The 26,314-nt window shown below is 47.5% G+C and overlaps 7 protein-coding genes across 7 annotated transcripts; 3 read left to right on the forward strand and 4 right to left on the reverse strand.

The window, feature by feature from the left end:
• Positions 1–547: 547 nt before the first annotated feature.
• Positions 548–2,363, forward strand: N7520_004518 (uncharacterized protein; the record flags this gene model as incomplete). The annotated part of the gene is made up of 4 exons (XM_057138452.1): positions 548–572; positions 627–1,828; positions 1,870–2,055; positions 2,124–2,363. 4 exons carry the CDS (start codon positions 548–550, stop codon positions 2,361–2,363), a joined length of 1,653 nt encoding a protein of 550 aa, XP_056996659.1.
• Positions 2,364–3,057: 694 nt separating this feature from the next.
• On the reverse strand, positions 3,058–3,905 carry N7520_004519 (uncharacterized protein; the record flags this gene model as incomplete). The annotated part of the gene is made up of 2 exons (XM_057138453.1): positions 3,058–3,574; positions 3,625–3,905. 2 exons carry the CDS (start codon positions 3,903–3,905, stop codon positions 3,058–3,060), a joined length of 798 nt encoding a protein of 265 aa, XP_056996660.1.
• A 1,437-nt stretch (positions 3,906–5,342) lies between these two features.
• N7520_004520 (oligomycin resistance ATP-dependent permease yor1) lies at positions 5,343–10,072 on the reverse strand (the record flags this gene model as incomplete). Its single annotated transcript, XM_057138454.1, has 2 exons — positions 5,343–9,839; positions 9,908–10,072. 2 exons carry the CDS (start codon positions 10,070–10,072, stop codon positions 5,343–5,345), a joined length of 4,662 nt encoding a protein of 1,553 aa, XP_056996661.1.
• A 972-nt stretch (positions 10,073–11,044) lies between these two features.
• Positions 11,045–11,657, forward strand: N7520_004521 (uncharacterized protein; the record flags this gene model as incomplete). Its single annotated transcript, XM_057138455.1, has 2 exons — positions 11,045–11,098; positions 11,148–11,657. The coding sequence occupies 2 exons, from the start codon at positions 11,045–11,047 to the stop codon at positions 11,655–11,657; spliced, it is 564 nt and encodes a 187-aa protein (XP_056996662.1).
• Positions 11,658–12,176: 519 nt separating this feature from the next.
• N7520_004522 (uncharacterized protein) lies at positions 12,177–15,784 on the reverse strand (the record flags this gene model as incomplete). Its single annotated transcript, XM_057138456.1, has 8 exons — positions 12,177–13,962; positions 14,063–14,662; positions 14,717–14,741; positions 14,803–14,988; positions 15,037–15,168; positions 15,228–15,338; positions 15,404–15,632; positions 15,710–15,784. 8 exons carry the CDS (start codon positions 15,782–15,784, stop codon positions 12,177–12,179), a joined length of 3,144 nt encoding a protein of 1,047 aa, XP_056996663.1.
• Positions 15,785–17,362: 1,578 nt separating this feature from the next.
• N7520_004523 (NRPS-like enzyme) lies at positions 17,363–21,787 on the reverse strand (the record flags this gene model as incomplete). Its single annotated transcript, XM_057138457.1, has 1 exon — positions 17,363–21,787. The coding sequence occupies one exon, from the start codon at positions 21,785–21,787 to the stop codon at positions 17,363–17,365; it is 4,425 nt and encodes a 1,474-aa protein (XP_056996664.1).
• A 1,517-nt stretch (positions 21,788–23,304) lies between these two features.
• On the forward strand, positions 23,305–24,143 carry N7520_004524 (uncharacterized protein; the record flags this gene model as incomplete). Its single annotated transcript, XM_057138458.1, has 2 exons — positions 23,305–23,600; positions 23,648–24,143. 2 exons carry the CDS (start codon positions 23,305–23,307, stop codon positions 24,141–24,143), a joined length of 792 nt encoding a protein of 263 aa, XP_056996665.1.
• Positions 24,144–26,314: the final 2,171 nt, after the last annotated feature.

Genomic DNA, 26,314 nt, shown 5'->3' on the forward strand with positions numbered 1-26,314 from the left:
CCACTCAGAATGGATGTGATGTTTCAGGTCGGCGTCTCCTCGCATAGGCACTGTAGTTTGGACTCGATCTTGAGTCTAGACCTTAACAATGCAGGACCTTCGGTGTAGACAGATCTGGGGGCTCAGACAGGAGCGGCTCGTATGGGAGCGTTGAGAACGACTGGTGATGAACTGAGATATCCCGGATACACATGCCCATGAATTCTCATTGTTCTCCGGATGGATCATTCGGATGGATCAAAATGTTAATTGAATTCACTGCTAACTCACCTTTCGGATTTGTCTAAAGACCAAGTTTGTTGGTGAATTGCTTGGTTCAGATGGAGAGAAAGCTTGAGCAAGTGAGAAAGAACGGTACAGGATTGAATCCTTTACTGTCGTCGTCGCCGGCGTAATTCACTTGAACACGAAACATAATCCATCTTCTCCCTTCTTCTTTTTCTCCTCCCTCATCCATTCATGTACCATCCCCTGCTCCAATACCTGTTTCATCATCACTTCCACCATCCGAAGATCTTTGAGGCAGTAGCCTCTACAGGATATCAAAATGCTTCGAGTGCCGAAAGATCGGGGTATGTGCTTCCGAGCATCTCAACGATGCACTCATACTGACTTGATACTCGTAGCCTCCCCCTCGAGTTATGGAAATAACTCACCATTCAGCCCTGGACGTCGGAACGCCATCTCGCGAATTCCACGTCCCCCCTCTCCATCCGGTAACCCTGATACTGGTGGTCCCAGTATCACAGAAGATTCCGATAGCTCTGATTACGGTGATACCACACCTCTGGGACCCACTGTTCGCATGTCATTGAGTGCCAACAAAGTCATCATGGGAGACGAAGCTCAATCCCGTTGTCTTCCAGTCATTACCAACGAGAGTCGTTCACAGGGCAAATTTCGTCCACGAATCATCCAAAACAGCAGCCCGCACAGCGAGAACTTTGGCAGGCCTGGCGATGATAAGACGAATACATCATTTGCCCGTTCTCACAATCAGTATTTTCCGGCAGGGCTATCTACCACGCGGCCCCCATCTCCTGACATTATCACCTTTGCAATGCTCAATGGCGATCGTAACATCCCTGACCCAATTTCAGGAGTCAGCCCCGTGATGAATCCAAGCTCACATCTTCTCCCACGCCTTCTCCCGCGCCCTCCCCCCCGGACTTCATCCATGAATGCTTTGACGGCCTTGCACAGCCACCCTGTGAGCCCGGGTGAATTCGACAACGACCCCATCCCTGCCAAATCTACAGGAAAACGCGGGACTACTGCATATGACCTCACCGTCGCCAAATCTGCAGGAGCAATCGGGACTACTGCACATGATCTTACCAAAGCCAGATCTGTCGGGATGATTGGAGCTAGTGAAAGCATCAAATTCGAAGATATCTGCCAGAGTCACCCTGAAATGGAAGGTACTGTCATTCAGACGGGCATCATCAGAGTTCCTGCCACGGTTCCACGAGTTTCTCGAGTCATGGGTGGTATTCGCAGTGCTTTTACACGATCCCGTTCTGAGAAGCGCGCAAAATCCACATTGTCCCAGGAGCTTTTCAGTGAAGAGCCGGTTCCAACTTTCGTTCTCCAACCCCGTTTGACGAAGCGCTCAAAGTCCATTGCTTTGTTTGATATGGTGAAAGTCCAGCCCTCGGTTTCCGCTCCCCCGGTTCCTGTCCCCCCGGTTCCCACCACTCCCTCAGGTCCCACTCCCAACCTTGAGACCGGTAGCCTCAAGAAGAAGAACCCCGAGTGGCCCCTTGGCCGTCGGGCTCCAATGTCCACGGGTGAGAGTACCAACGCCCTGAAGGGCCCCCGGAGCGCCGTCGGACCCAATTCTCGCGTCTCCACCAGTGAGACCGGTAGCCCCATAAAGAAGGGCACCCAGAAGCGACCCTTTGGTCCTCCAGTTTGCCCCCCAACAGCTCCGGCAAGTTGGAGGAGGTCAAACTGGATACCACTGGGCTCGACAGCGTCCGACAGACCTTGAACGGCCTCGGACGGCTGCTGGTAGAAGACGAGGATGTTGAACGACGTCGAGTTTGGTACCGGGTGAGTTGGCTACTCTGTCCCTTTTCATCCTAAGTAAATTAATAACTTACATGTCGTCTCTTGAATAGGAATTCATTACTCTGCACAATCTTCTGGCGGACTTCAACAGCAGAGAAGCCGGCATCGAAGAAGCAGGCTCTTTGGTGGCTCAGATGCGCGCGGAGGCATCTTTGCGCCGGTACGCGATGATCGTCAAAGTTCATCAAATCAACAAGGAGCACGCTGGTTTCTATGCCGGAGACCTGCCCAGTGACCGCGTTGTGGAGTCGTGGAAGAGTGGCGACTCGGAGAAGTGCCCTCTTGTCTGAGCGGGGGTGGACCTCAGATTGAGGTGTTTTTTGTTTGCTTTGCCTTACTGCATGATTAATGAGTAGGAGGGACTCAGTGGACCACGATGTATCAGTAGTATTTCCGTCCCGATATCAAATATACTTTACTATTCCCCCAACCTTCTCATTTCTTCCATGTACAAGCCACAAAACAAGGTGAAAACATAGAACTCTTTCCATGAACCACACTTAGATCTAATAACGTTCAAATGTTCTACTCAAATTAGGGTCATATTGACCTCAGTACCTCCCCATAATCCTTTCATTTCCTGCTTACATTTCCAATCACTTTTAAAACAGTTTCATATTAAACCTTAGCACAAGGGCAGGAATTGCGATACAGATAGTTTACGCTACCTGTGTAGACCAGAGAAAGATGTTAAATGATGAAGTTATGTAGTTGACTCGACGCCACGAGCATGCTATCGATCTAATTATACTTGGCGTACAAGACCTAATGTGTAAATCGACCGATTGCCAAGAAGATGCGTAAAGTTTCATATGTCGCTAAATTGTAACACCGATATAACACCAACATAGGAAATAGGTCATTAAAACCTGTACAGGTAAAGTCCATGCACCATGAAATCAATAAAGCCACCGACAGCTCATCTATGTAGTTCCGTCATCTTTTATAAATGTCGGACCTGAAGCTCTAGACGAATCAGATCTCTTAAGCCTGAACAGGCCACTGAGGCTGAATTGCCTGCTCCTTGTCCAGGTTCTGCCGACTCCCGCGCACGCGCAGGGTAACACCAACACCAAGAAGAGTGATGACAACAGCAAACTCCTCTAGAACACTCATAACCAAAGTCACGGTCTCGTTGCCACCGACCATGCTGAAGGTTTTGTTGTCCAAGAACCAAACGAGGACACCGTAGGCAACACGGACGAGGATGAAGGGCGATGAAATGGCGACAGCCAGTAGAGTGCGGCGCTCACCAGGCTCAAGACCACCACGGCGGTTGTTGAGGATGACGAGTAGTAACACCATGAAGAACCAGGCGACGATGTAGAGGATCATTCCGATCTTTGCTTCGATGGATGGCTTGATTACGCCGCTGTCGTTCATATTTAAAGTGATGCCGGTGATACAGAGAATCAGGGCCACGAGATTGAGAATGCGGAAAGCGCGGAATGTTGGGAGTTCAGGGAGACCGTGTCCCGTGGTTCTCTTGATGGAACCATCGCTGTTTTAAAATTAGTCGTTTTCTTTGATGCAAGAATAAGGGTAACTTACGCTCGAGAGAGAAGTCCGGAACAGGCCATCATCAATGGGGTCAGACCGATTGAGCTTGTGATTGCATATGTGGTGTACAGAGATGTTGAGCTAGATGCGATTGTAGCGAGGTCACATCCCGCACCGATGATGCGGAGGAGAGTGAAAATAGTGAGGAAGATGAAGCCACAGCTTGTTCGGAGCCCATGGCGGGCGACGAGGAATATCGAGACAAAGATGGCGGGGAGGTAGACGATTAGTTGGAGAATGGAGATCCCATTGCTGTAGTCGATTTTGCCCATTGTGGTGAATGTGGTTGTCTTTAACGAATACTTAGTATAAAGCTTGGCAAGTGCTTGGTTGAAAGAACTATTTTAGATCCGGTGATGAATCTTGATAGTGATAGAAGAAAGCTTGGGAGATTGATCTAATAAAGGCTATGTCTATGGGAGACATCGATATCTTATATAGTAAGTTGCTGACAACCTGCATTCCCCTTTTTGCTTAGCTCTCGTGGCTGTGGCCAAGCCTCTCAAAATGAGCCCGATTGGGAAATGGAGTTGTAAAAGAAAGGGTCACTAGCGCGGGCGAGGCACCAACATTTTCTTTTACCGCAACCAGTCGGATTCCTTGTTTCATAAGGCGCAGCTAAGCTCCAACCAGGCAAACTGTTTACCCGATTTGGTCGATTTCGCGACGCTAATCCTGATTGAGCATGCAACGCGAAAACTTTAAACCAATCAAGTCACGTTGTTTCACCCCTGTTGGGAAATTCTGGATTTCTATTGGCTCATATAGTGCAAGCGGGTCCTACTCGAAAACTTCAATCATGCCGGTCCAGAGCATCTCTGGTTGGTTTATATTCAGTTGCTCTGTATAAGGGGATCATCAACCAAAATGGGCTATTCTGTGATCCCTGAGCAAGAATTAAGCTAGCGTCCCTATAATTGGAAAGCGGGGTTTGGATTGGGGCTTGCTGATCCTTACCGACCTTCTACATTTCTGTGTACACGCTTTTCCTGAATAGGCAAAGCTGATTATGGCCCCCAAACAGGGCGTAGATATTCCCCGCCGCCTTCTGCAAGGGCAGTATTATGTGCAGGCAAATACTACTACCAGAGCTTTAAAGCAGTAATCAACCTCACAGGGGACAGGGTTTGTTTGAGAAATTTGATGGGGTGTGTACTGTCAACCAATTAGAGCACCTGCGTAATATGATATACGCCCGCTTGGAAGGATGACCTGGGTTTAGACTAATGGTATATAACGAACTCTACGTATTCTATTGACACACTAGATCTGCCGATTTTCTACTCTAGAACACTATTGCAGGTTATCTCGCCTGGTACTCAGTTGTATGTAAAATGTCCGGTATCACCTTTTTCCTGCGTTGACGCAATTTTCATTTTACTGTATAGCGCATGATAAGGCTCTGGTATTATTTAACATGTCAGCCGGTAAGTTTTCACAGACGAATTATTGACACCGTCTATCTATCACAGAAAGCAAGTCTTGTATTGAGACTAAAGCAAAGACCACCAAGGTGGCATTGCCTAATTCCTAGAAATGATATAATCATGCTGGACAAATTATAGAGTGGCAGACCCTCTACCAAGGTCATCAAAGATTCCTGTTAGTGTACAAGATAGTGCCAATTCTATAAGAGGTTTTTATATTGAACGAAAGGAAAAATTTCATTAGCTAGTATTCATGTCTATAAAAATCAAATGCTTAAACGCTCAGATAAATCGCTGCAACTCTTCTTCCGAGATCCCACTCGTCTCACACATCCCCCTAAACACACCTCCCAGATCCCAGAGCTCACTCGGCGTTCCCAGCTCCGCGATTGATCCCTTGTCCATAACACACACGCGGTCATAATTTATTATAGTTCGAATACGATGGGCTACCGTAATCACAGTCTTCCCCTTGAAAGCTTCAACCATAGTGCGCTGGATCTTTTCGTCTGTCTCTAGATCCACACTTGAAGTTGCCTCGTCGCATACAACTACCTTGCTGTTTCGGACAAGGAGACGTGCTAGACCGAGTTGCTGGCGTTGGCCGTGGGAGAAGTTGGTTCCTTCTTCTTCGACAGTATCGTCTAGCTGGAGGGTTTCGGCTAACCAGGCTCCACGCAGGGCAAGCCAGAGCTCTTCATCCGTGTGCCTCTGCAACGGGTCAAGGTTACTGCGGACGGTTCCGCGGAAGAGGATTGAGTCTTGAGGCTGGATAGATAGACGGGAGCGTAGGTCATCCAATGGAATTGTTGAGATGTCGACACCGTCTATGGTGATGCAACCTCCAGAGAGCTCACATGTCCGGAACAGAGCTCCAATGAGGGATGACTTTCCGGCACCTGTGCGTCCAACGATGGCAACGTGCTCACCCGGTTTGATGGCAAGGTTCAACCCGCGGAGAACCTCCGGGAGGCCTTCACGGTAACGCATGTGCACATCTCCAAACGTGATGCCTCCTTGTTCCGGCCAGGATTCGGGAGCAGCCACAGGCGGAGTACCGTTGTTACCCTCAATAGGGAGAGTGTCACCGGGTCCGTAAGCGTGAATTCGTTCCGTGGCATTCATCGCATTCTCCACATTAGCCCATTGGCGGATGATAAATTGCAGAACCTGTGCAGCACCGAGGGAGTAACTTAGCACAACACCAGAAATTGCCGGATTCTGGGTAGAGCGCTGGGTAACCACCAAAACACCAGCTGTAACGATTAGTAAGACACCAACGAAATCCAAGCGCATGCCCAACCATCGCTGATTGGCAGATGTCAAGAAGTTGGCACTGTTCATGTCGTCGATTGCGCGCTGCAGCGATGTAGAGAATTGATTTTGCATCGAATAGCTGCGGATGGTGCTCACACCGGAAAGTGTTTCAGTGAAGCGGGCGAGAACAACACCACGCAGGACTGACTCGTGGCGCTTGAGCTCACGCGCAGAGGCGCGATAGTAGAATGCGGAGAAAAAGAAGATGGCAGTGCAGGGAATAAGGGCAATGCCAAACCAGTGGAACTCAGACACGATAAGTGAGAGAATGCCCAAAACCATCGCAGTTCCGACCAAGAAGAGTCTCAGCGATTCTGGCAGAGCGTCATCCATCACGTAGACATCCTTCGAAAACCGGTTCATAATTCTGCCAAGTGGCGTAGTATCGAAGAACCAAACTGGTGCGCGCATAATCTTTATGGTTGCTTTGTCGAGCATAACATTGCTGGCGCTGGTGCAGAGAATCGAAATGCAAAGACTGAAAAGATAGAGACAAAGGGCTTGACACAAACCAAGGCTGACATAAATGGCGATATATGTGTTTCTTTCGAACCCAAACCTGTCAGATGCCCACCAGGCGAGCCACAACCCACAGAGAATGGCGCTGCCTTGGGCGAGACAGAGAAGCGGGATAGCTAAGGTGATAGCGATGGGGCTTCGGGAGCAGGCAAGATAGGATTTGTAGACAGACCAAGGGATGCCACCATCAACATCGTCCTCGGTTTGCATGAGCTCCGGCATGGTATCATCTCCAGCAAGCTTTCTGACTGTAGTAATCTCTTCCTCGGGCTTGTCGGCTTTCTTCTCTGCATCTTCTTTCGTTGCCTTCTCCCGATTTCCCTCCGCTTCCTTTACTAGAGCAGCAAAGTCAGGATACTTCTTCTTCAGCTTGGCAAAGCTGCCGAGCGCCTTGACCTTTCCGTCATCTAACCACAGAATCCGATCACAACGACTGAGGATGTGAGCTTGATGGGTTGCGAGAATTCTTGTCTTGCTTCCAAGGGCTCCGAGAATTGCCTCCTCGAAGATAGCTTGTCCGACGTATGGATCCACGGCGCTTAGCGGATCATCCAGGAAAAGGATATCGGCATTGGAGTACATGGCTCGTGCCAAGCTAATCCTCTGCTTCTGTCCGCCACTCACGTTGATACCTCGCTCTCCAATCTCTGTAGCATCGCCGTTGGAGAGGATCTGCAGATCGCGACGGAGCTGACATGCGGTGATTACTTTGTCGTACCACGTAGCATCATAGGGAGCACCAAAGAGGATGTTATCGCGGACGGTGGCGTTCTGGATCCATGCTGTCTGGGGACAATAGGCACAATCAGAGTGGAACTTAAGAGTTCCACGTACCTTGCGCATGTCACCAGCTAGAGCAGATAAAAGAGAGGACTTCCCACTTCCAATTCCGCCAATAACTGCTAAGAGCTCTCCACGTTTGATATTCAGGGAGATAGAGGGGATTGAAAACGGAGCTAGGACAGGAGCTTCGTCTGCTAAGGTGCTCGACGATGAAGACTCTTCGTAGGAAGGCGGGCTCGACAAGACGGCACCTGATGCGCGTCGCCCCTTTGATCCCTTTTCGGAGGCATGTGCGCCATCTTCCCACCTTAGAGCAGGGACTATACCGACTTCTTCCCGCTCCAGTGGATGTTTCAGGGTCGAAGCAGGACGCGTGAACCAAGTCGACATAGGTCGGATAGTCGATTTAGGTCGGAAGGTTGACTCAGGCCGGAACCAATTTGACATAGGTCTTATCGTCGATCTAGGTCTCGCCACGGAAAGACGCCTATCCTGTGAATTGTTCGTATTGGATCTATCTCGCGAGAAAGAGGGCATCAGGAAGGAAGTGGGTCTTTCAAATCCATATGAAGTCGGCATAAAGGATGCCGGTCTGTCCCACCGCGATGAAGGTCCTGCAATTGAGGTTCCTTCCCAGTCGAAGGTAGGCAATGCAAACCCCTTAGTGTCGTAATCGACATCATGGAACATTCGACTCGCTCGCAATGCAGACAGCGAGTCTCGATTATTGTAAGAGTTAATTTCTCCATCCTGGAACATTCTGCTTGCTCTTAAAGCGGCTAGCGACTTCCGAACGGCCTGCGGGCTCTCATCCTCTTCCTCTTCATCCTCATCAAGGACCGCAGTTCGGTTAGCCAGTCCCTTCTCCCAGGTAAATTCAGCTTTTTCGATTATCACCGCATCTCGCATTTTTTCGTCAACCTCCACCTCCTCCACCTCTTCTGCTAGAAGGTATTCCTCGATTCTTGTCATACTGGCCCATGCATCGGAGGCATGACCAAGACAGGCGGGTAAGAAAGCGGTAGGTGTGAGGAGAGAACTGAAAAGGGCAACACTTGAGAACACAATAGCGACATCAAGACCGCCTTTAGTGATACAGGCATACGTCACGAAAGTGATCATGCAGGCTAGAACAGGCAGACTCTGTCCGAGAGACGTCACAAAGTTAAGAATCAAGTTGTATCCTTGCAGTTGGCGTGTCTCGTCGGCTCTCATTTCAATCAAACGCTCGATGAAACTTTCCTCCCAGCTGAAGTATTTGACTAGTCGAATCGCCTGGAGGACTTCTTGCGTTAGGCCCACGCGGACGTCGGTGGCCATGTTCATTACCTGGCGACGGGCGAAAATTGCTTTCACGGCAACGACGAGGAAGAACATGGCAAAAATCAGCATTCCGAAGCCAGCCAGAGCGGACTGGCGAAGATTGACAATCAGTAGAGCCATGCAGACGCAAATGATTAGCGGTGAGGTCCACACGACGTGGATCATGCTGATACCCGAATCAATCCGATGAGCATCCATAGACACGAGGTTAACAACGCGACCATTAGACCAACCGGCTTCGGGATCGACATCTTTGGGCTTTTCAGAAGATTGAGGCTTTTCCTTGCCGGGTTTCTCATCCAAGTCGACATCGTGTAATGTGGTCCCGGAGTCTTTGATAAGAGGTTGGGCGGACCCACCAGCCCTAGCTCGCTCAGATATCTTCATGCTCTTCTCTTGGATTTTGTTGGTCAAAACTGCCCTGACCTGTCCGCCGACCATAGTTCCACGATATAAGAAGTGGTTCTGGCATGAGCTGAGTAATATCTGCATGCAGATAATGCCGACTAACAGCCCGACTCCTCTCGTGAGATCCGGATTTCTGATAGTGCTTCCCGGGAGATGGGCATAATAGCTATTCTGAACCCATTCGATCAAATAACGAAGCGTGTAAGGATTTCCAACAGTAAATAGATCAGCGAACAAACGACATAGACCGCCGATCCAGAATTCGCGGGCGAAGGTCTTGTGTAGGGCGGTGAAAAGAGGGTGCTTGATATCAGCCGATGCTTTCGCCTCAGCGAAATGGGCATCGAAGGTGACACTGTGTTTTTGAACACTTCTGTTGGGGTTGAGGAGTGGAATGTCATTGATCTTCAGGGGACGGCGGTAACCAGTCTAGTAGAATGGAAGATTGATTAGCATATGTAAGGGTATTGGCGAGGATCTTCGAGAATTCAACTAACCGACATCAAATCCCCCATCCAACTAAACGTCCACCTGCTAATGAAGCCCGCTCCATATTCGGGTGATATTTGTCGTTCTGCGGGCACCGGCATGACCTTCCATGAGGATTTACGGGGCTTGATCTCTGGGTTGGCCAGCTCGGCATCGTTGTTAGACGATGACATGTCGAGAAGTACCCAGATAGTGGGCGATGAATTCTGAAATCCTTGTTAGTATGTCGTAGTGATTGAGAATCCAGAAGGCCGCCCTTAGCCTTACATACAGGTAGACTCGTATTACCCTTGCAGTGAAGTGGCGATTTTAAGCAATGAAGCAGTGCAAAAGCACCAATATTTCAAAATAAGCAGATTTTGATCAGTGGAAACGAAAGAAGCTGATTCGATTGCCTCCTTTCAATGTGCAGCTCTCCCTCCTTTTGTTGACAACATATCTTGCCTTCCGGATTAGGAATTCCATATACCATGGTGCAGGGATCCTCACGTAGTCAGAGTGTCGATCCATGTTCGGACAGCATCATGTGGCGAATTCGGGGTGAAAGGAAAGTGTTCTCATCACTAAAGCCGACAACAATCCAAGTTCCAACTTGATGCTTTACAGTACTCAGGTAGGTAAGATCAAGACCACATATTACCGAAAATGGTAAGGTTTGTAATTCTAAAAAAAGATATTACGAGTAATCTAGGCTTTGACGTCGTTTCGACTGTCCTTTTGTACGTTGGGGCCATAATGTGGGTACGGAGAATTTATCCCATATTTTACGAGATTTCGTATGGAGTGCGTATAGTGATGGTATTTTTAAACCTTTGAGTAAGTAAAGGATCAGCATCTTCGTAAATCGGATCTTCAATCTGACATTTGACTTTCATTGGTTCTGTAGTTTTGAAACAGATCGTCAGACAAAACCACATGGCACCCATATGGTGGATTACCCCTTTAGGAAATTAAGGGGAAGCTTATACGCCTACTAATATGGAAACAGCAAGTGATTAGCTGATCTGCTTTCTGGAACTTCGACTGTATTAATAGTTGATCGATCTATATTTATTGATTTCTCAAGTAGCAACATAAAAGCACCGAGAAAGAAAATTGAAGGCATCAATAATTCTAGCAGCAGCAAGCAAGGAAACAAAATCAAAATGTCCGCCCCAGCAAAAATTACACTCAACAGCCTCGATGGCCAGTGGGTTTTGGTAAGTCTCTCAATAGACTTTATTCTGCGCCCGATACTAACATCCACAGAATCGTGCCATGTCCACCGAATACGACCCTCTTCTCAAGCTTCAAGGGGTTAACTGGCTGATGCGCAAAGTCTTAAACATGACCAATGTCATTCTAGAAGTCAAGGAGTGGGAAGACCCATCTGACGGCTTCACCCACATGGACATCGATCTCAAGCCGACCTCAGGCCTGCCAGCCACCCAGGAGAACAAGGTGCTTGACTTCCAAGGTGTTGACTCCACTCACGCGCTGTTCGGAAAGATTCGTGTGAGCCAGGGGTGGACTGGTGCCAAGGAACTGGATGAAGAAGATTCTTTTCTGGTTGATGGAATGGAAGAGGGCATTAACAGCTTCGTTCACTTGAAGACGGAGCACCTGGACTACAATGCCGTGACACACCAGGCTTGGGGATTTGAGGACATCAATGGGTCGAGATACCACAGCAGGCATATTGTTGGAAAGAAGGGAAATGAAGTCGTTCGGGTTAAGCTCGTCTATGATTATCTTGGGCCTCGCTCGGACGCGAACTGAGTCGGTCTTGATGTTCATGATTTTCCTTGTCTTCTATCCTTTGTATCCTCCTCTTTACCATTCTCTGCTCTCTATGAGCTTGATATCATCCTTGACTAGAGCTCTACCTCCAATCATAATTCTGTCTCTTCTCAAAAAAATCGCTTGAATTTCAAACAAATTTATACCAAGTAATAAATTATTCAAATTCCTACTTTCTAGCTCAGGGGCTCAAATTAGGTATCTTTCTAGAATATAGGACGGGAAGAGGAAGGCTCAATGCTCACCCAACGCAAGTGCCAGTGCTACAACGTGATTTCTTCTAAGCGAGTAATAAACCATCCGAGTCATCATACATATAGATGCTCTAAGCTAGCAGCAAGAGCAAAAGAGTGAAAGTCATGCACAGATCTACAAATTCGTTCATATAGTCTAGACTACCTTGGGATTACCAGGAGAAACCTACGCAGGAATGGCATCTGCGAATGGCATAAGGACCCGAAGGATCCTTCACTTCTATAGGTATTAACTTAGAAAGGCCTATCTAATGTGAGACCGAACAATTTCTAGTGCCTTTTCAAACTCTTGAGGTGAGACATATATCCCCCGCCTCAGCGAATCAAGTGCCACACTTTGTGGGCTTGCTCCCTGTCTTAAAAGCATTTCCACAAGCTGCCACTCCCCCTGGGCAGTCGCGTAAGAGAGTACCGTGTGACCACCAGCCATTTCATCGGTTCTTATATTGATGTCTGCCCCGTTGTCCAGCAAGAACTGCATCATTTCCTCATTTCTATTCGCGCAAGCCAAGATCAGCGCAGTCCACCCAAATTGATCTTTTGCGTCGATATCTGCGCCTTTCTGCAGAAGTAGAGACGCAACCCCAAGTTGCCCGCTGCGTATAGCCCAGTGAAGTGGATATTCTCCCCGAACGTTTTTCATCATCATATCTATCCCATTTTCCAGCAGCAACCCAACAGTGTCCTCATCCCCTTCAAGAACTGCATTATAAAATTGCGCTTGCTGAATCCACTTTTTTGCATCAGACTCAAGACCTTGGTACCTCAAAAAGAACTTTACCATCTCCTCTCCTCCATTCGCTGCCGCTTCCTGCAAAGGCGTTTGGCCGTTTTCGTCTTCTAGACTGAGATCTGCGCCGTGTTCCAGAAGTATTTGTGCAATTGTAGTGCTTTTATGGTGAACGACATGTAGAGCTGTCGAGCCATGCTTGGTTTTTGCATTGACCCTAGCTCCTTTATCCAGTAAGAGACGGACTACATCCTCATATCCAAAGAGTGTCGCTAGATGTAACGATGTCCACTGATCATTTATGGGGCCTTCAATTGCCTTGGTGACATCTGCCCCATGGTGGATCAAAATTTCGACAACCTCAAGCGACGACTCCCGGCTCCAGGGTGCTGACCCGTAGTGCAAAGGCGTATAGCCTCCACTATTAACTGAATTAACGTCTGCCCCGCTCTCCAGTAGCAGTCTCGTTATTTCAATATGATTGAAATTGGCTGCCACAGCCAGAGCGGTATCACCATCATAATTGCGCTCATCCAGATTGAAAGCACCAGATAAGGCTTTCTGTATCACGTCATAGAACCCCCAGGCACATGCTGTAAATACTGGGGATTTGGAAGGATTGAGGCTGGCCCTGATCCGCATTTTCAACTCACGGGTATCAAATTCCCATAATACATCTGCCCAGATTTGCAAGCATGTGGTGAAACCCCCGCTTGGCTCTGTTGGGGATAGGAACTTGCTGACAAGGTGCTGAAGGGGTTGTCCTTTTTCATCGTCCATCGATGCTAGTGAACAATGAACTGGCCAGTACAATGCTGTATACTGAAGGAATCCATCTCTTTTCCTCGCGTCTGCATCACCCTGAGAACATCCATTCAGCAAATTTAAGAGGGAGGTCCTTGCTGCCTGCGTATTTGCATCGGCGGCGGTATAGCCATGCCTTGCGCCGCTTACCAAATATTCCCGAACCGAGAGATGCGCAAATTGGACCATTTGGTTATGATCGATGACGATGAAGTTACTGCAGATTGCCAAAATATAATCTGCATCCACTGCCTCATCGAGGTCACCATTTGAATCGAGAGACACCGCTTTCACGAGAATCTCGATGCTCAAAGGTCTTCGGCAACACATTATCCATTTCAATGTTCGTTCTGCAGCCCTGCGGTCCTCGTTTGTTGACACGTTCATATCGTAAATCTCATCGTACACTTCGTCTAGCTCTGGAATTCCAGATCCTGATTCAAGAGTTTCAAGCTTTTTCTTGAAAACGTCTGGGCGCCTTATTTTAGACTTGGAACTAAAAAAAACATCCAGTTGCAGTTCAACCCATCGAAACCTATATTTTTCATCCATCAGTAAGCTATGATACACATCAGGGACTGAAGCTCTGCACTCACATTCCTTGAGCCCGGTCGCTCAGTGTCTTAATCATTCGAGCCTTGAGCTCTGCCGATTTGCATTGTTCCAGACGTCGTTGATTCTGCTCAATCTTGGTTTTGATGAAAAGTTCAATGTCATCTTTGTTGTCCAGGCCGACTTCTATCCTGGCATTGGCTGGAAATATCTCATGTACGGGAACATGCATTCGACTCGAAAGTAGAAACTTGACTTTCCCCTGACATGCAGACATTATCTTCTCTAGATTAGACAGGAGCTCATCAAAGTCGGAGCACTCGTCCAAAGCATCTATAATGATTGTAGTGTGATAGTTGGACGCGATGAGTTGAGTGAGCAGCTTAATGCAATCATCTGTTAGTAGCTCACGGCCACCATAGCCCTGATCTTGCTGCCATTGTCGGTACCTCTCTTTCACGATTGGTGCGACTGAGAGATTAGTTTTTGACCAGGCTAGTTGACGAAGAACACTTCGAAGAACAGTTTTCGGACTGTTTGCTTCTTCTGTCCCCTGCTTTCTCGAACAGTAGAAGAATGCGAGTCGATCGGCTTCTTGTCCAATAGGTCTTGAGTGACTCAAGAATTGCTCAACAATAAGACAACTTGGAATTTTTCTAGTCAGACTCAAACTTCACATTAATAAGAGGCTGGCTTACACTAAAGAACTCTTTCCTGTGCCAACTAGATGCCAGATAAATTAGCCTAGCGATTGAATGCAAATTGAAAAGTAAATTTCGCTCACCTGGTCCGGGCAACCAGAGTACAGACCGACTGTCATCGTTGGTATTCCATGACTGAAATTCCGACCGGCAAAAGAGCCATTTTCCTGATTGTGCGTAGTCGCTGTTCAGCTTTCCATGCTCTAGGATTCGGGTATGGTCATCGTGAGGCAAGGTGGTTGAGACCCATTCAAGAATTGTCTTATTTTCTGCGCAATAATTAGTTGTCTGTGTATGGTTCTGAGCCTGATACGTACCACTTCGATCATTATCGTTGATTAGTGCTTCACTTTGCTCCTTTATATGACTTATTTGAAACAACACTTGCTCCATCTGTTGATCCTGTTGTTCCAAGATCTTTTTCAGCTCCCAGTGTTGAGCGCTTTGCTCTAGACATTCATAACTATTAGTCTAGTCTCCGATTTAATGTTGGGGCTTGTCAATATACCTTCGAAATCGAAAATCTGAGTAAATTTTCTGCACTCTGCATCCAAGTTCACAATATCTTGCAATAGTTTGTTCCAGTCATCGACTTTTGGAATTGCTCTCGCATACTGCACTACACAACGGTAAAATTAGCATTGTATAACAAAGGCTGCCAGTGGTTGAGGAAAATAAACTCACCTAGGCGGTTGCGCTTATTGTGCGATATAACTGTCCCCTGATATACCAAGATATTGGTGTAGAGATTGACAACCTGCGTTCTGAAGTCTTTTTTGAGATCTATAGCCTGGTTTTTCCTTCTTTGCTCAATATATATCTCCTCAACTTTTGCATATCTCGTGATAATAGGAGAAATTTGAGCCAGCCCTTGTAGCGCGGCAGCATTTTGTTCGGCGCCACTCAGTACTAGCTGTGAGCATACATTAGTCATTTATCTCTAGTAAAACTTCACTTGAATACATGTGCAAGAATGAAACCTTGGAATACCTGTAAAATCAGACTGACGCCAATCCAAGCAATTCCCATATGGGACGGGTCAACATTGGCGGCAGCGGTACCCATGTCCTTAAACACAGACACAGCTTTGAGTATACTGTCCAAGGCTTTCCGTATTTTCGCTTTCTCGCTCTCATCGCGATGCTTCCAAGGAAAAGGTAGATCTCTTTCCATAATCCGACTTTTGCTTTCCGCTATCGACTTTGCTATCTGGCCTGATAAGTCTCTACCAGATAAAGGTTGACTTTGTGCATTTAGCACCTCCTCCAACTGGGCGAATAGTTGAGAATGTTCCGCGCGCAGCCTCTGGGAGGCTTCTTCCCAACACGGTTTGTCGCAAGCACTGTCATTACAATAGGATTTTGCTTTGTCCATAGTTCGGGTTTCGATTCGTATGACTGAGTCCGAATTTATGACACAGGCACTATAGGATAAGTGGGAGGGTAGATTTTGTTAAGAGATAGGTCACCTGATAGAGGGGTAGTAAATACAATATGCTAGTTGCCCAATGATTTCACATCCCCTGTCTACCCCGCACACAACTCATCCTACATCTCATTGGCTTTAACTTTACTGAGGATCGCAAAGGGCATCCAGAATGTTATAGCAATTTGGCTTATTAACGGGCTAGGAGGGACTGTGGGAGGATTTGGACTGCTGAGCATCTGTATGTTCATGAGTATGTAAGTGATGGAGGGGTGATACCGATTTCCGGAATTAGTGTAGTGGGAGCAGTGAATTAGAATTACTAATTTAGGACTAAGGTTCAAGAAAGAGTAATTGAAGGGCTAGCTTTTTGCAGAGTATCATTGCTACCTCTGTCTACTATAATATTATCCTGAGAAGAAATCGGTGTATATCGACTGGCAAGATGGCCGAGTTGGTCTAAGGCGTCAGGTTAAGGTCCACCTTGACATCATTTCCTGATCTACGTTTGTAGGCGTGGGTTCAAATCCCACTCTTGTCATATCTTTTTGCCTTTTGGCCTTTTTGCCACAATCAATCCGCCTGGAGGTGGTTAAGAAATTATTAATGAATTTTTTTGACTGGTAGTATATTTCTTAACTTACTATTGAACTGCTTGGGTGCGCAGTTCTGAGGTTGGGCTCGCAAAATTGGATCCATTCAAAATTATTGACGCTACATGTAAAATTTGAAATTCGGATATACATCTATGCCAATGTTGACACAATACTATGTGCAGTTCACATCATAGATTCACAAGCGACATCTGGAGGAAGCAAAGAAAAGGAGGGGCCATATTACGAAAATGAAGTATAAAATGGGGGCGAAAAAAAAGTATACAACACAGTGCTGATCAGGAACCCGTATCCGGCAAACATCAAGATCATGCCTAGCCGTGTGTGCACCGCGATCATCTTGGGGGACATGCGCGTAAGAATAAAGGACTAATCAGGACGGTCGGACCATGAGTTTCAATCAATTTTAGATCTTTTTGATGCTCCGACAACGAAATATAAACTAAATTTTAAGAAGACATTACTATGAAACAGTAATTCTGATATTCAAATTGAGGCCTGGATTTGAATACAAGCGAGGAAATGAAAAAGAAACAAAATTCAACAGTCGCTTAAGAGCAGCACAAACCTAAATACTGATCGCTAAAGGAAATGTACATATAAATCAACCAACATAGTACTCGGCGTCCGGCTCTCTCAAAAGCCTCACTAGCGAGTCTTCAAAAGCACCAACCATGCCAGCGACCCACTGCTCATTCAAGAATTCATATCCCGGCTTTCGCAAATTATAAACACACTTCAGTGTCATCTTTTCACTCCAATCAGGGCCATCGGGTCCGAATGCGGGCCACACCTCCATCATAATGGGGAACCCGATATCCACTTCCTTATACGGACATAGAAGGTTATGTTCGGTGCTCCATCCAGGCAGGTCCCGTGGGAATTTATCAGCGATATCCGAAGATGCAGATTCGCTCCGATACGCCTGAAGGTTCAGCGCAGTATCGAATCGGTCGGCTCCCATTTCGAACGTCTCTTCGGTCGGGCAAGGAACATCGATATACGGTGCAACCTCAGCATACTGAGTGGCTAGTAAACGACAGATCTCACGGTTGGTAGGGTTTTTGCTCTGTCCATCCTTCTGGAGGACTACATGCATTGGTACAGTCGTCAGCATCGGGGCCATGCAGCGCCACATGTCTGGTGTGCTTCGGCCATGCAAGATGCTGCCGAATTGTACATCGAGCTTGCCTTCGTTGGTGCAAGTTTGAGCAAGCACACTGGCCCACGCTGCTTGTACAACGGCTGCCATGGTTGTGCCTAGCTGAGATAGGGCGCCGTTGGAGAGATCATCCATGGAAAGACTGCTGCGGAGGGAGGCGGTGCGCATGTGTGTGTCGACTAAGCTAAGCTCGGTGGGTAGCATAACGGCCTGCGAAGCAGGTTGGCTAGATCCGAAATGAAAAGATGATACTCCTGCGAAACGCCTCATCCAGTAGAACATGCTCTCCACCCAGTCGGTGCTCTCGAACAAAAGCTCGACAGTTTTGCGCATAGGCAGGAGGGTGAGCTTCCTGCCCTGATCTGTCAGGTCTCTGATACCTGCTGGGCGGCTGAGATGGGCATATTCAGCAGCAATCTCCTCGCGGAGATGTCCCAGACTGACACCGTCGAAAATGGGGTGGTAAAGAGAGAGGATCATGACGTGACGGGAACCGTTAGGGGTGCTGACCCAAGTCACTGTGACGCCTGGTCTGTCTGGAGTCATATCACCTTCGGCAGCACGCTGAGCGGAAACAAGAGTATGTTGCCAGAGGCTGGTATTGCTGGGTTCGGACTTGCAGATAATCTCGACTGTTGGGATAGCTGCACGCTCTGAATCCTTGTTCAGGATGCATAGAGCGAAAGGAGATAGTGGATGCTTAATGCCGCAGAAGACTGAACGGAAGCAATCGTGTCTTCTTAAAACAACGTCGACAGCGTGTTTCATGCGTACTGGATCAAGCTTGTTGAGAGGCAGGTCGTAGAGGAAGTGTTCGAGCTGCGGCCGACCAGAGTAGCGTGTTGGGTCCACATATTCATGGCGTGTGGAGAGATAAAGAATGCGGGTCTGTGTGTTCGTAGCTGGTAATACCTGCTCGATGTCGGCAGGGGCGAGATTCAGAGCCGATGTACATTGAGGCAAGCAAAAGTGGGAGAAATGGCGGAGTTTCGCAGGGATAGAGAGTTCAAAAATCCCTTCCTCGTCATCGGCCGCGATAGCAAGAACATCCACACCATCGATTTCCTCTGCGGCTGTCTTTGTCATGAGAGATTGATCAATGGAGACCACATTTTCATGACTTTCATGATCCACCTCCATCTCTTGTCCCACGAGAGATCTTGAGGCCAGGTTCTTGGGCTCCACTAAATTGATCAAGTCGTTGATCGTGGTAGAGGATAGAATCTGATGCAAGGCCAAACCCTCAATACCGTCATCCCGTAAGCTCTGAAGGAACAACATGGTCCGCAAGCTATCTAGACCGAGGCCCAAAAGAGGTGTTGTCGCGTCTGCGCCTGTAGCCTTATCACCAATAGCAACGAAAAGGCCTCGGTAAACGATTGATGTGGAATCCATCTCAAGCTCGGTGGTGTCTTGCTTCTTCTCCACTGCTTTCTCGGAAGCGGAGCCTCCATTTGTGACAACGGCGTCACTCATAGTCTCACCGGCAGCAAGCTTTAGCAACACCTTCCGATCCACCTTGCCACTCGGTGTGTACGGCAGCTGGTTCAAAACAGTATAGCTCCCAGGACACATCCACTCTGGTAGCAGTCTCTCTGCTTCCGCGCGACACTTGTTGGCGACACCCTGACGATCTTCGTCGGCCCAGACTGTCAAAAATGCTACCAACTGAGCCTGCACACCTTCCTTGGGGTTGGCTACCACCACAGCGACAGAAGCCACGCCTTGCGCGCTTGTAAGGACATTCTCAATCTCAGTAAGCTCCACACGACGACCGTTCAGCTTAACCTGGTCTGTACCAAAGCGACCGAGAAAGTCAATTTTGCGCTTGCCATCCGAGGACCAGACAACGCGAGTCTTATCACCTGTGCGATAAAGTGTCGTGCCGGAGGGGAGGCCCATCGCATTAACGGGAATGAATGCCTTTGCCGTCGCTTCGGGACGGTTAAGGTACCCGAGAGCAACCTGCGGCCCGCCGACAATAAGCTCGCCCGCGAGACCAAGGGGGGTTTCTCTCAGTTCTCCCGCATCAAGGGCATCTGGGTCAGCCATGAGAAAGAATGCAGAAGTCAGGGCATCTCCAATGACGGAGCTGCGCGTGCCTTGGACACAAGCCTCTGCTGTGCAGAAAATTGTAGTCTCCGTGGGACCGTATGCGTTAATAAGATGTCTGTCGTCATCCGGGTCCCCTTCCACTCTGGCAAATTTCTCAATCACTCGGCCATTCACCGATTCTCCACCCACAATCAGTGTCTTTAAAGCGGGCATGCGCTCCGGTCGCATGAGAAGTGCCAGACTGGCCACGGCGTAAGAGGCTGTTGCACGAAGCTCGCGCGCGCATGCTTCAACGTCCGTGAGAAGTAGATCACGTTCAGCAGTACAGAGAACTCCACCAAGGGAGAGTGGCACAAAAGTGTCGATAATGACAGGGTCAAAGGATGGCGCGCTTAGATTCAGCCATCGAACTCGCGGACCAGCAGGAAGATGCGAGAGTGGTCCCTCAAGCGTTGCTTCCACGCAGGCCAAGGCTGAGCGATGGCTTCCGAGTACACCTTTAGGCTTTCCAGTTGAGCCACTGGTGTAAAACAAGTAGCAAAGATCATCTTCAGATGGAATGCGAAGGCCTTTGGATGAGGCTCCGACAGTGTTCGGGATAATGCAATCCGTCCGCCAGCTTGCGGGATTGGTAATATCGACCCACATAGTTCCCTCTGCAAGCTGTTCGCGCTCAGATTGAGACCCTGTAGTGCCATTCCAGGGCACTGGGCCGACTCCCAACACAATCGGGGAGCCAAGATCTTCGACGATAGCTCTCAACCGCTCGGGCGGCGCATCGGCTGGGAGAGAGCAGAATGCATGGCCGGATTTGAGAACAGCCAACATGGAGAGGAAAAGTTCCGGACTAGGTGATATAAACAAGGGAAATGCGTATTGATCGCCTAAGGCCGGACGCCAACGGGCCCCTAGGACCTGCAGCAGAAGGCCAAGCTCAGAGGCAAGGTCCTTAGCTCGGCTGTCAACCTCAGCGTATGTGAGATCACGTCGGTCATATAAGTGCTCTCTTGATCGCGTGGATGTAGCAGGTGCTCGGCACAAATATTCGATTGCGACGTTGTGAGGGTGCCGGCGAACATTGTCCTCAAAGGCAGAATGAAGTAGGCGAGAGTTAACATGACCATTTCTCTTGAAGCCATTGACGTCTGGCTTCTTGTGTTGAACTTGTGGCGTTACTTGCAGAAAAGACTCGAAGTTCACTCGGGAAGGGTCCAGCCCTGCCCCAATAGCAATATTGTCGGACAGTCCCGAGGTTAAATATGCAACGGCCAATTTGACCAGGTGTTTCGCAGCAATCCATCCGCCGTAATCCCCTCGAAGATGGAGAGTAATATCGGCTGTGTCTTCTTGGGTATATACTACCGAAAGAAGGAAAGGTCCCTTTTGAGCCGAAGCGGCGACTCCGTTTGTTGTACGCGATCCGCTGTAGGCCGTGATGAGAATTTTGAAGTCAATATCCTCAACATGAGTCACGCCTGCGAAGAACTCCAGCGTCGGCTCGGGGGCCACACCGGTAGCTGCTCGGACTGGAATTCCAGCTTGGACTAAGGTTGGGCCGGTCTCTGGTGCATCCGCTAGGAATGCGATACGATCTGAACCGACAACATCGCCGACAAATCGAGCAAAACGACAGAGGACGGCTCGAGAATCAGAACTGGATTGAAGAGGGATTCCGTGAACAGTGAAGGAGTGAGCTCGAACCAAGGTTGTGTCGAGGTTTGGTCCAGTGATATGATAAGGCGGAAGTTTAGATGAAGGGAGATCCCGGAATGAAGTGGCTTGCACTTGCTCGGATAGATGAATTAATCCCATGGTGAGGGTGGTAGTAGTTAATAATGTAGGGCAAAAAGTTTGAATGCAGATGATTATATTGAGGCTCAATATCCACTCTGGGGTATGAAAGTGGGCAGCTTGGTATGGAGAGGTTCAGTGACAGAGCCCCCAAGAAAATGTTGTAGAATATTTAAAAAGGTGAACAACGGATTTTTGGAGTGGAACATGTATAATAAAAGGTCCTCCATCGCCCTTCTATTCACAAAAATATCGTCTGTAATTATTACAAGCCCTAAACTGGCAATTCAGCTGGCCAGCCAAGACTGGTAAGTCTGAGCTTGGGGGCAAGTAAACTTGAACTCCGTTGATCTACATAGACTTTACCACTAATTCATGAGCGGTCAAGCTATTCGTTTAAGGAAAGGAACGCGAAATGCCACCCAATGGGAGTTCTTTTACCCGAAACTGCCTTATGAGAATGGTGTGTCAATCAGCCCCCAGAATATGCTTATCTAGCGCAGTACAAATTACCAAAACAGGTAAATGATCGGAAATAACACTTATTTATGGTGAGACTAAATGCACTGTGCCTTTTGAACTCAAATATCTTCGATGCCCCCTGGTCTCCATCAGCGCCTTAGGGCGGCTCGGCTCATAGACATAGAGGACACATGCAACTTGATTCAAGATATAACCACCAGGGCCTTCGCATCACCATGCAAGAGACTTCTCTATTGACTTAGGTTTCTGGCTAGAAAAGGAGCCTACAGGCATAATGCTATGGTATTAATCGGGCGCGTTTGCAAGTAAGGCGGAGCTGCAGGGAACCCGTGAACATGGATTAAAAAGCCTCCAAGAACATTGAAACCCGCCCCCAAATTTTAGTGTGCTATGAGCCGTAACTTACTGGGACTTGCAGGGGTAAACAAAGAAATCCTTTAAAATTTCAGGAGGATCTTCATGGGAATTTGGAGGAAGATACTATACAGAACGTTGTCATTTCCCATGAACAGTCACCTCAACAGACTGTTCTCAGTGCCTTCAACTCCAAATTCTCATATCCCTTTACGGTCATCACAATGAGATAGATGCCCGGGTAGATTCTGTACCGAAAAACATTCTATCTGGCCCCGCCATTTAAATGCCGCGCGATTGACGCTCCAGTGAAACGCCGGGCATGATCAGCGTGGGGTCGGTTTTGGTTAACGCCGCGAGCTGACTCGGAGCATCGATTTCACATAGCGATCGACACTCTAGGCCATGTGCTTTTAAGAAAGAGGGGTATCTATCGCACTAGAAACTTAATTCTGTTAGATCTTCCCCAGTGTGATATTGTTAGAAACGGTACTAGCTGAGGCGGCGTCTACTTAAGCTACTCTCCCACCCTTCCTTGGCTCCTTATTCCTGATTCTATTATTCCTTTCATCTGGACAGACCACTGTTGCTCCAAATTTATTCTTGTCATTGTCAAAAACTTCCGTCACTTTCTCATACGACACCTCCCACTACCTCAATCCAACAGTTGAACCAGGCTTCGACAAAACACATCAAGAAAAATGGGTTTAGATCAGTCTGGCGTTTTCACCTACCGTGATGGTGTTGCCGTTATTCAGCTGTTCTTCTTTGTAATCTCACTAGCGCTTGGTATTGTTTTATGCTGGCGCCACGGGTTCAAGCGTTCAGATGGTTGGATCCTGGTGGTAATTTTATCGATTCTACGTATCCTCGCCGCAAGCTTCCAACTTGCCACCATCAACACCCCTAACACAACAACCTATGGCGGTGCCCTCATTTGTCAGGGTATCGGTCTGGCTCCACTGATTCTGTTGAACCTTGGAATGTTCATAAGAATGTGAGTAGATCTCAAATAACCTTTCAGAACTCGACTAACATACGCAGGAATATGTACTTCAAAAAAGTTCATCGTCTGGTCTTCACCGCTATCTCCGTCATCTCCATCGTCGCTATCGCCATTGCTGTCTACGGCGGTACCGAGTCTGCGGAATCAGCAACGCTAGGAACAAACGCTATGCTAAAGGTTTCCGTCATTCTCTTCGTGGTGTGCTACGCTGCCTTCTGGGCTCTTTTCTTTTTCTTCATTGGAGACCGCAAGGCACTTCCTGAGGCTGAGCAGAAGATGTTCCTCTGTATGCCGATCGCTGCTCCCTTCATGATTGCCCGATTGCTATACAGTATTTTGGGAGACTATGTTCCGAGTCTCAGGGGACAATTCAGTGTGCTTACTGGAAATGTCACCATTTTCCTATGCATGGATGTTCTCGAGGAGATTGTTGTGGTTGCAGTATACGTTTACTTCGGCATGGGCCTTAAACAGCTCTCGCCGGAGATCAAGGGCACTACGCGTCGCAATGGTTCTGAAGAGACTATGGCATAGATTTTGACAGGTAAAAAATTTGTACATGTGAATCTTTTATGGAATTTGAATTACAGGGTAGATGTGGGAGAGATTGATGACAAGAATGGAGAACCATTCGAGCCATTATACCGACGGATATGATATTATGTGTCAAATTTTTGTTATTTATTTGTTAATTAAATATTCTATCACACATGTGCAGGTGACAAGCGACGAATGTGCTTTTTCTAGCTGGGTGGTCCGAAATGAAGACCTATACAGCCCTTGCGAAAGAAATCATATTTCTCAGAATACGTAGTGATATTTGGATAAATTTGTACAGAGACCTTTAGGCACTTGCCTAGATGCACAATTGACTTAATCCTCAGTTTACTTACCGCTCATGTCCTCTTTGGGTCTTTATCTACCAGACCAAAATCTACGTCCATTTGTTGTAGACGTGACACTACTCTTTTAATTTCAAGTGGGATGTAGCTGCTTGAAATCCAAGCTGATAGGGTGGTAATCCAATAAAGGTGTAGGGGGTAAACACTAAAGTCTTTGCGAATCGTTTTGATGTTTGTCTTCATCGAGTTTTTCCCCGCACTCATTTTATTCCCAAGAGCATCGTAGGTCTCGTATATCGTTTGTAGATGATGATTGCTCACGTTATAATCGATTTGAATGTATGATCCTTCGAGTTTCTGGCGTAACCTTACTGTAAAATCTTAAAAGCTGAGTATGCATAAATGCCTTTTTGCCTGTCGGCTGACTTCCGCATCGGAAATATGATGTAGAGGTCTAGGCAGTGTCAAGGAACAGGTTGTTAGATCTAGATACATCAATAGTTAAAGTATATTTTAACAGTCGAACCAATCGTATTAATCTGTGTCCTCTCGGGCTGACGCTTCCATGAAGATGACGCCACGTTATACAGTGATCGACACTGCCACCGCCGACCGTAAAATGCAACTATGTAAAAGGAATCCGGATCGATCGACTATTCATCATCGCACTGACCAGGAAGGATGAAACACATAATCCGAGACTTTCCTTTGAAACGAACAATGGAATACTTGGCATTGCCTGACCTCTTGAGACCCACTCACCAAGCTATCCGGAGAGAAAAAAGTCCGGCTATTTGTTACACATGGACAAAACGAACCCTTTACGAACTGTGCAGTCACGAGACGTTCCCCCGGTCGGCCCCTACAACGATGTCACTAGGGGCCACTTTAACCTTCTGGGGGCCAGTCATTGCACAGTATTTCTACCTTCGTCCATCTCTAATTTACCCCCTTACATATCAGAGTGGAGTCTATTTTCCTGATCAGGTTTTCTTCTAGAAGTTTGTCCTAAACAAGGCATGATCCATCTCCTTATGAAGTAATGCTTCAGAATCGATGACACGCGGTCTATTGCAGGATTCGGCAATAATGATGGGTTTGTCGGCGACTTGCAAGGGGTTTCCGACTGGAATATGACATGGTATTGTAGGGTCCGATAGGGAATATCGGTCCTCTGGCAGGATTAGCACGCGACACGACACGACATGAATACTGATAGCATCAATTGACATTACGGATTCATGATCTATGCAGGACAAGCTACTCTGCTAGAATTAGAATGACTGAATGGAACTGATGAAAATTGATGTGGTGATAGTGATGGTGATGATTTTTGTGATGAGAGTGAGCCTATGGCTATGTCGATCATGGACCTCATTATCTGACCTACATAGATACTCCGCACACTATTGGAAAGCGAGTCCTGAGATAAAGTGGTGGATACATGTATAAATATAGGTGAGAGGCACATTGGTAACCAATCAGAATCACGAATCAGAACTATATTGGGGGCCAAGTGGGTCCAACTCTAGGGGCCGAAACCCGAAGAAAGGATGAAACGCTTGCACCATGTTCTTTTACCCTTACCCCCATGTGCATATCAGTGGGGCAGTACCAAGCTACAAGGCGGGCTAAAAACATATTACCGGAAAAGAACTAGTCTGGGGATGACTACTACCAATAGGATCACTTTACCTTGGACCCTCAGAACGGTTTAGAGGTATGGAGGCCCATTTCCATAGTGAAGATCGATCTATTTTTACAGGGGTATGATTTGACATCTCAATCAGCCTGGAGTTCTAATAAAGTTCGTCTCTCTGTACGCTTCACATTTCTCACTTCTTTATTGTAATCAAGATTTGC

The sequence above is a fragment of the Penicillium odoratum genome, assembly GCF_028828045.1.
Source record: "Penicillium odoratum strain IBT 22623 chromosome Unknown utg000004l_segment0_segment0, whole genome shotgun sequence".
Taxonomy (NCBI): Eukaryota; Fungi; Ascomycota; class Eurotiomycetes; order Eurotiales; family Aspergillaceae; genus Penicillium; species Penicillium odoratum.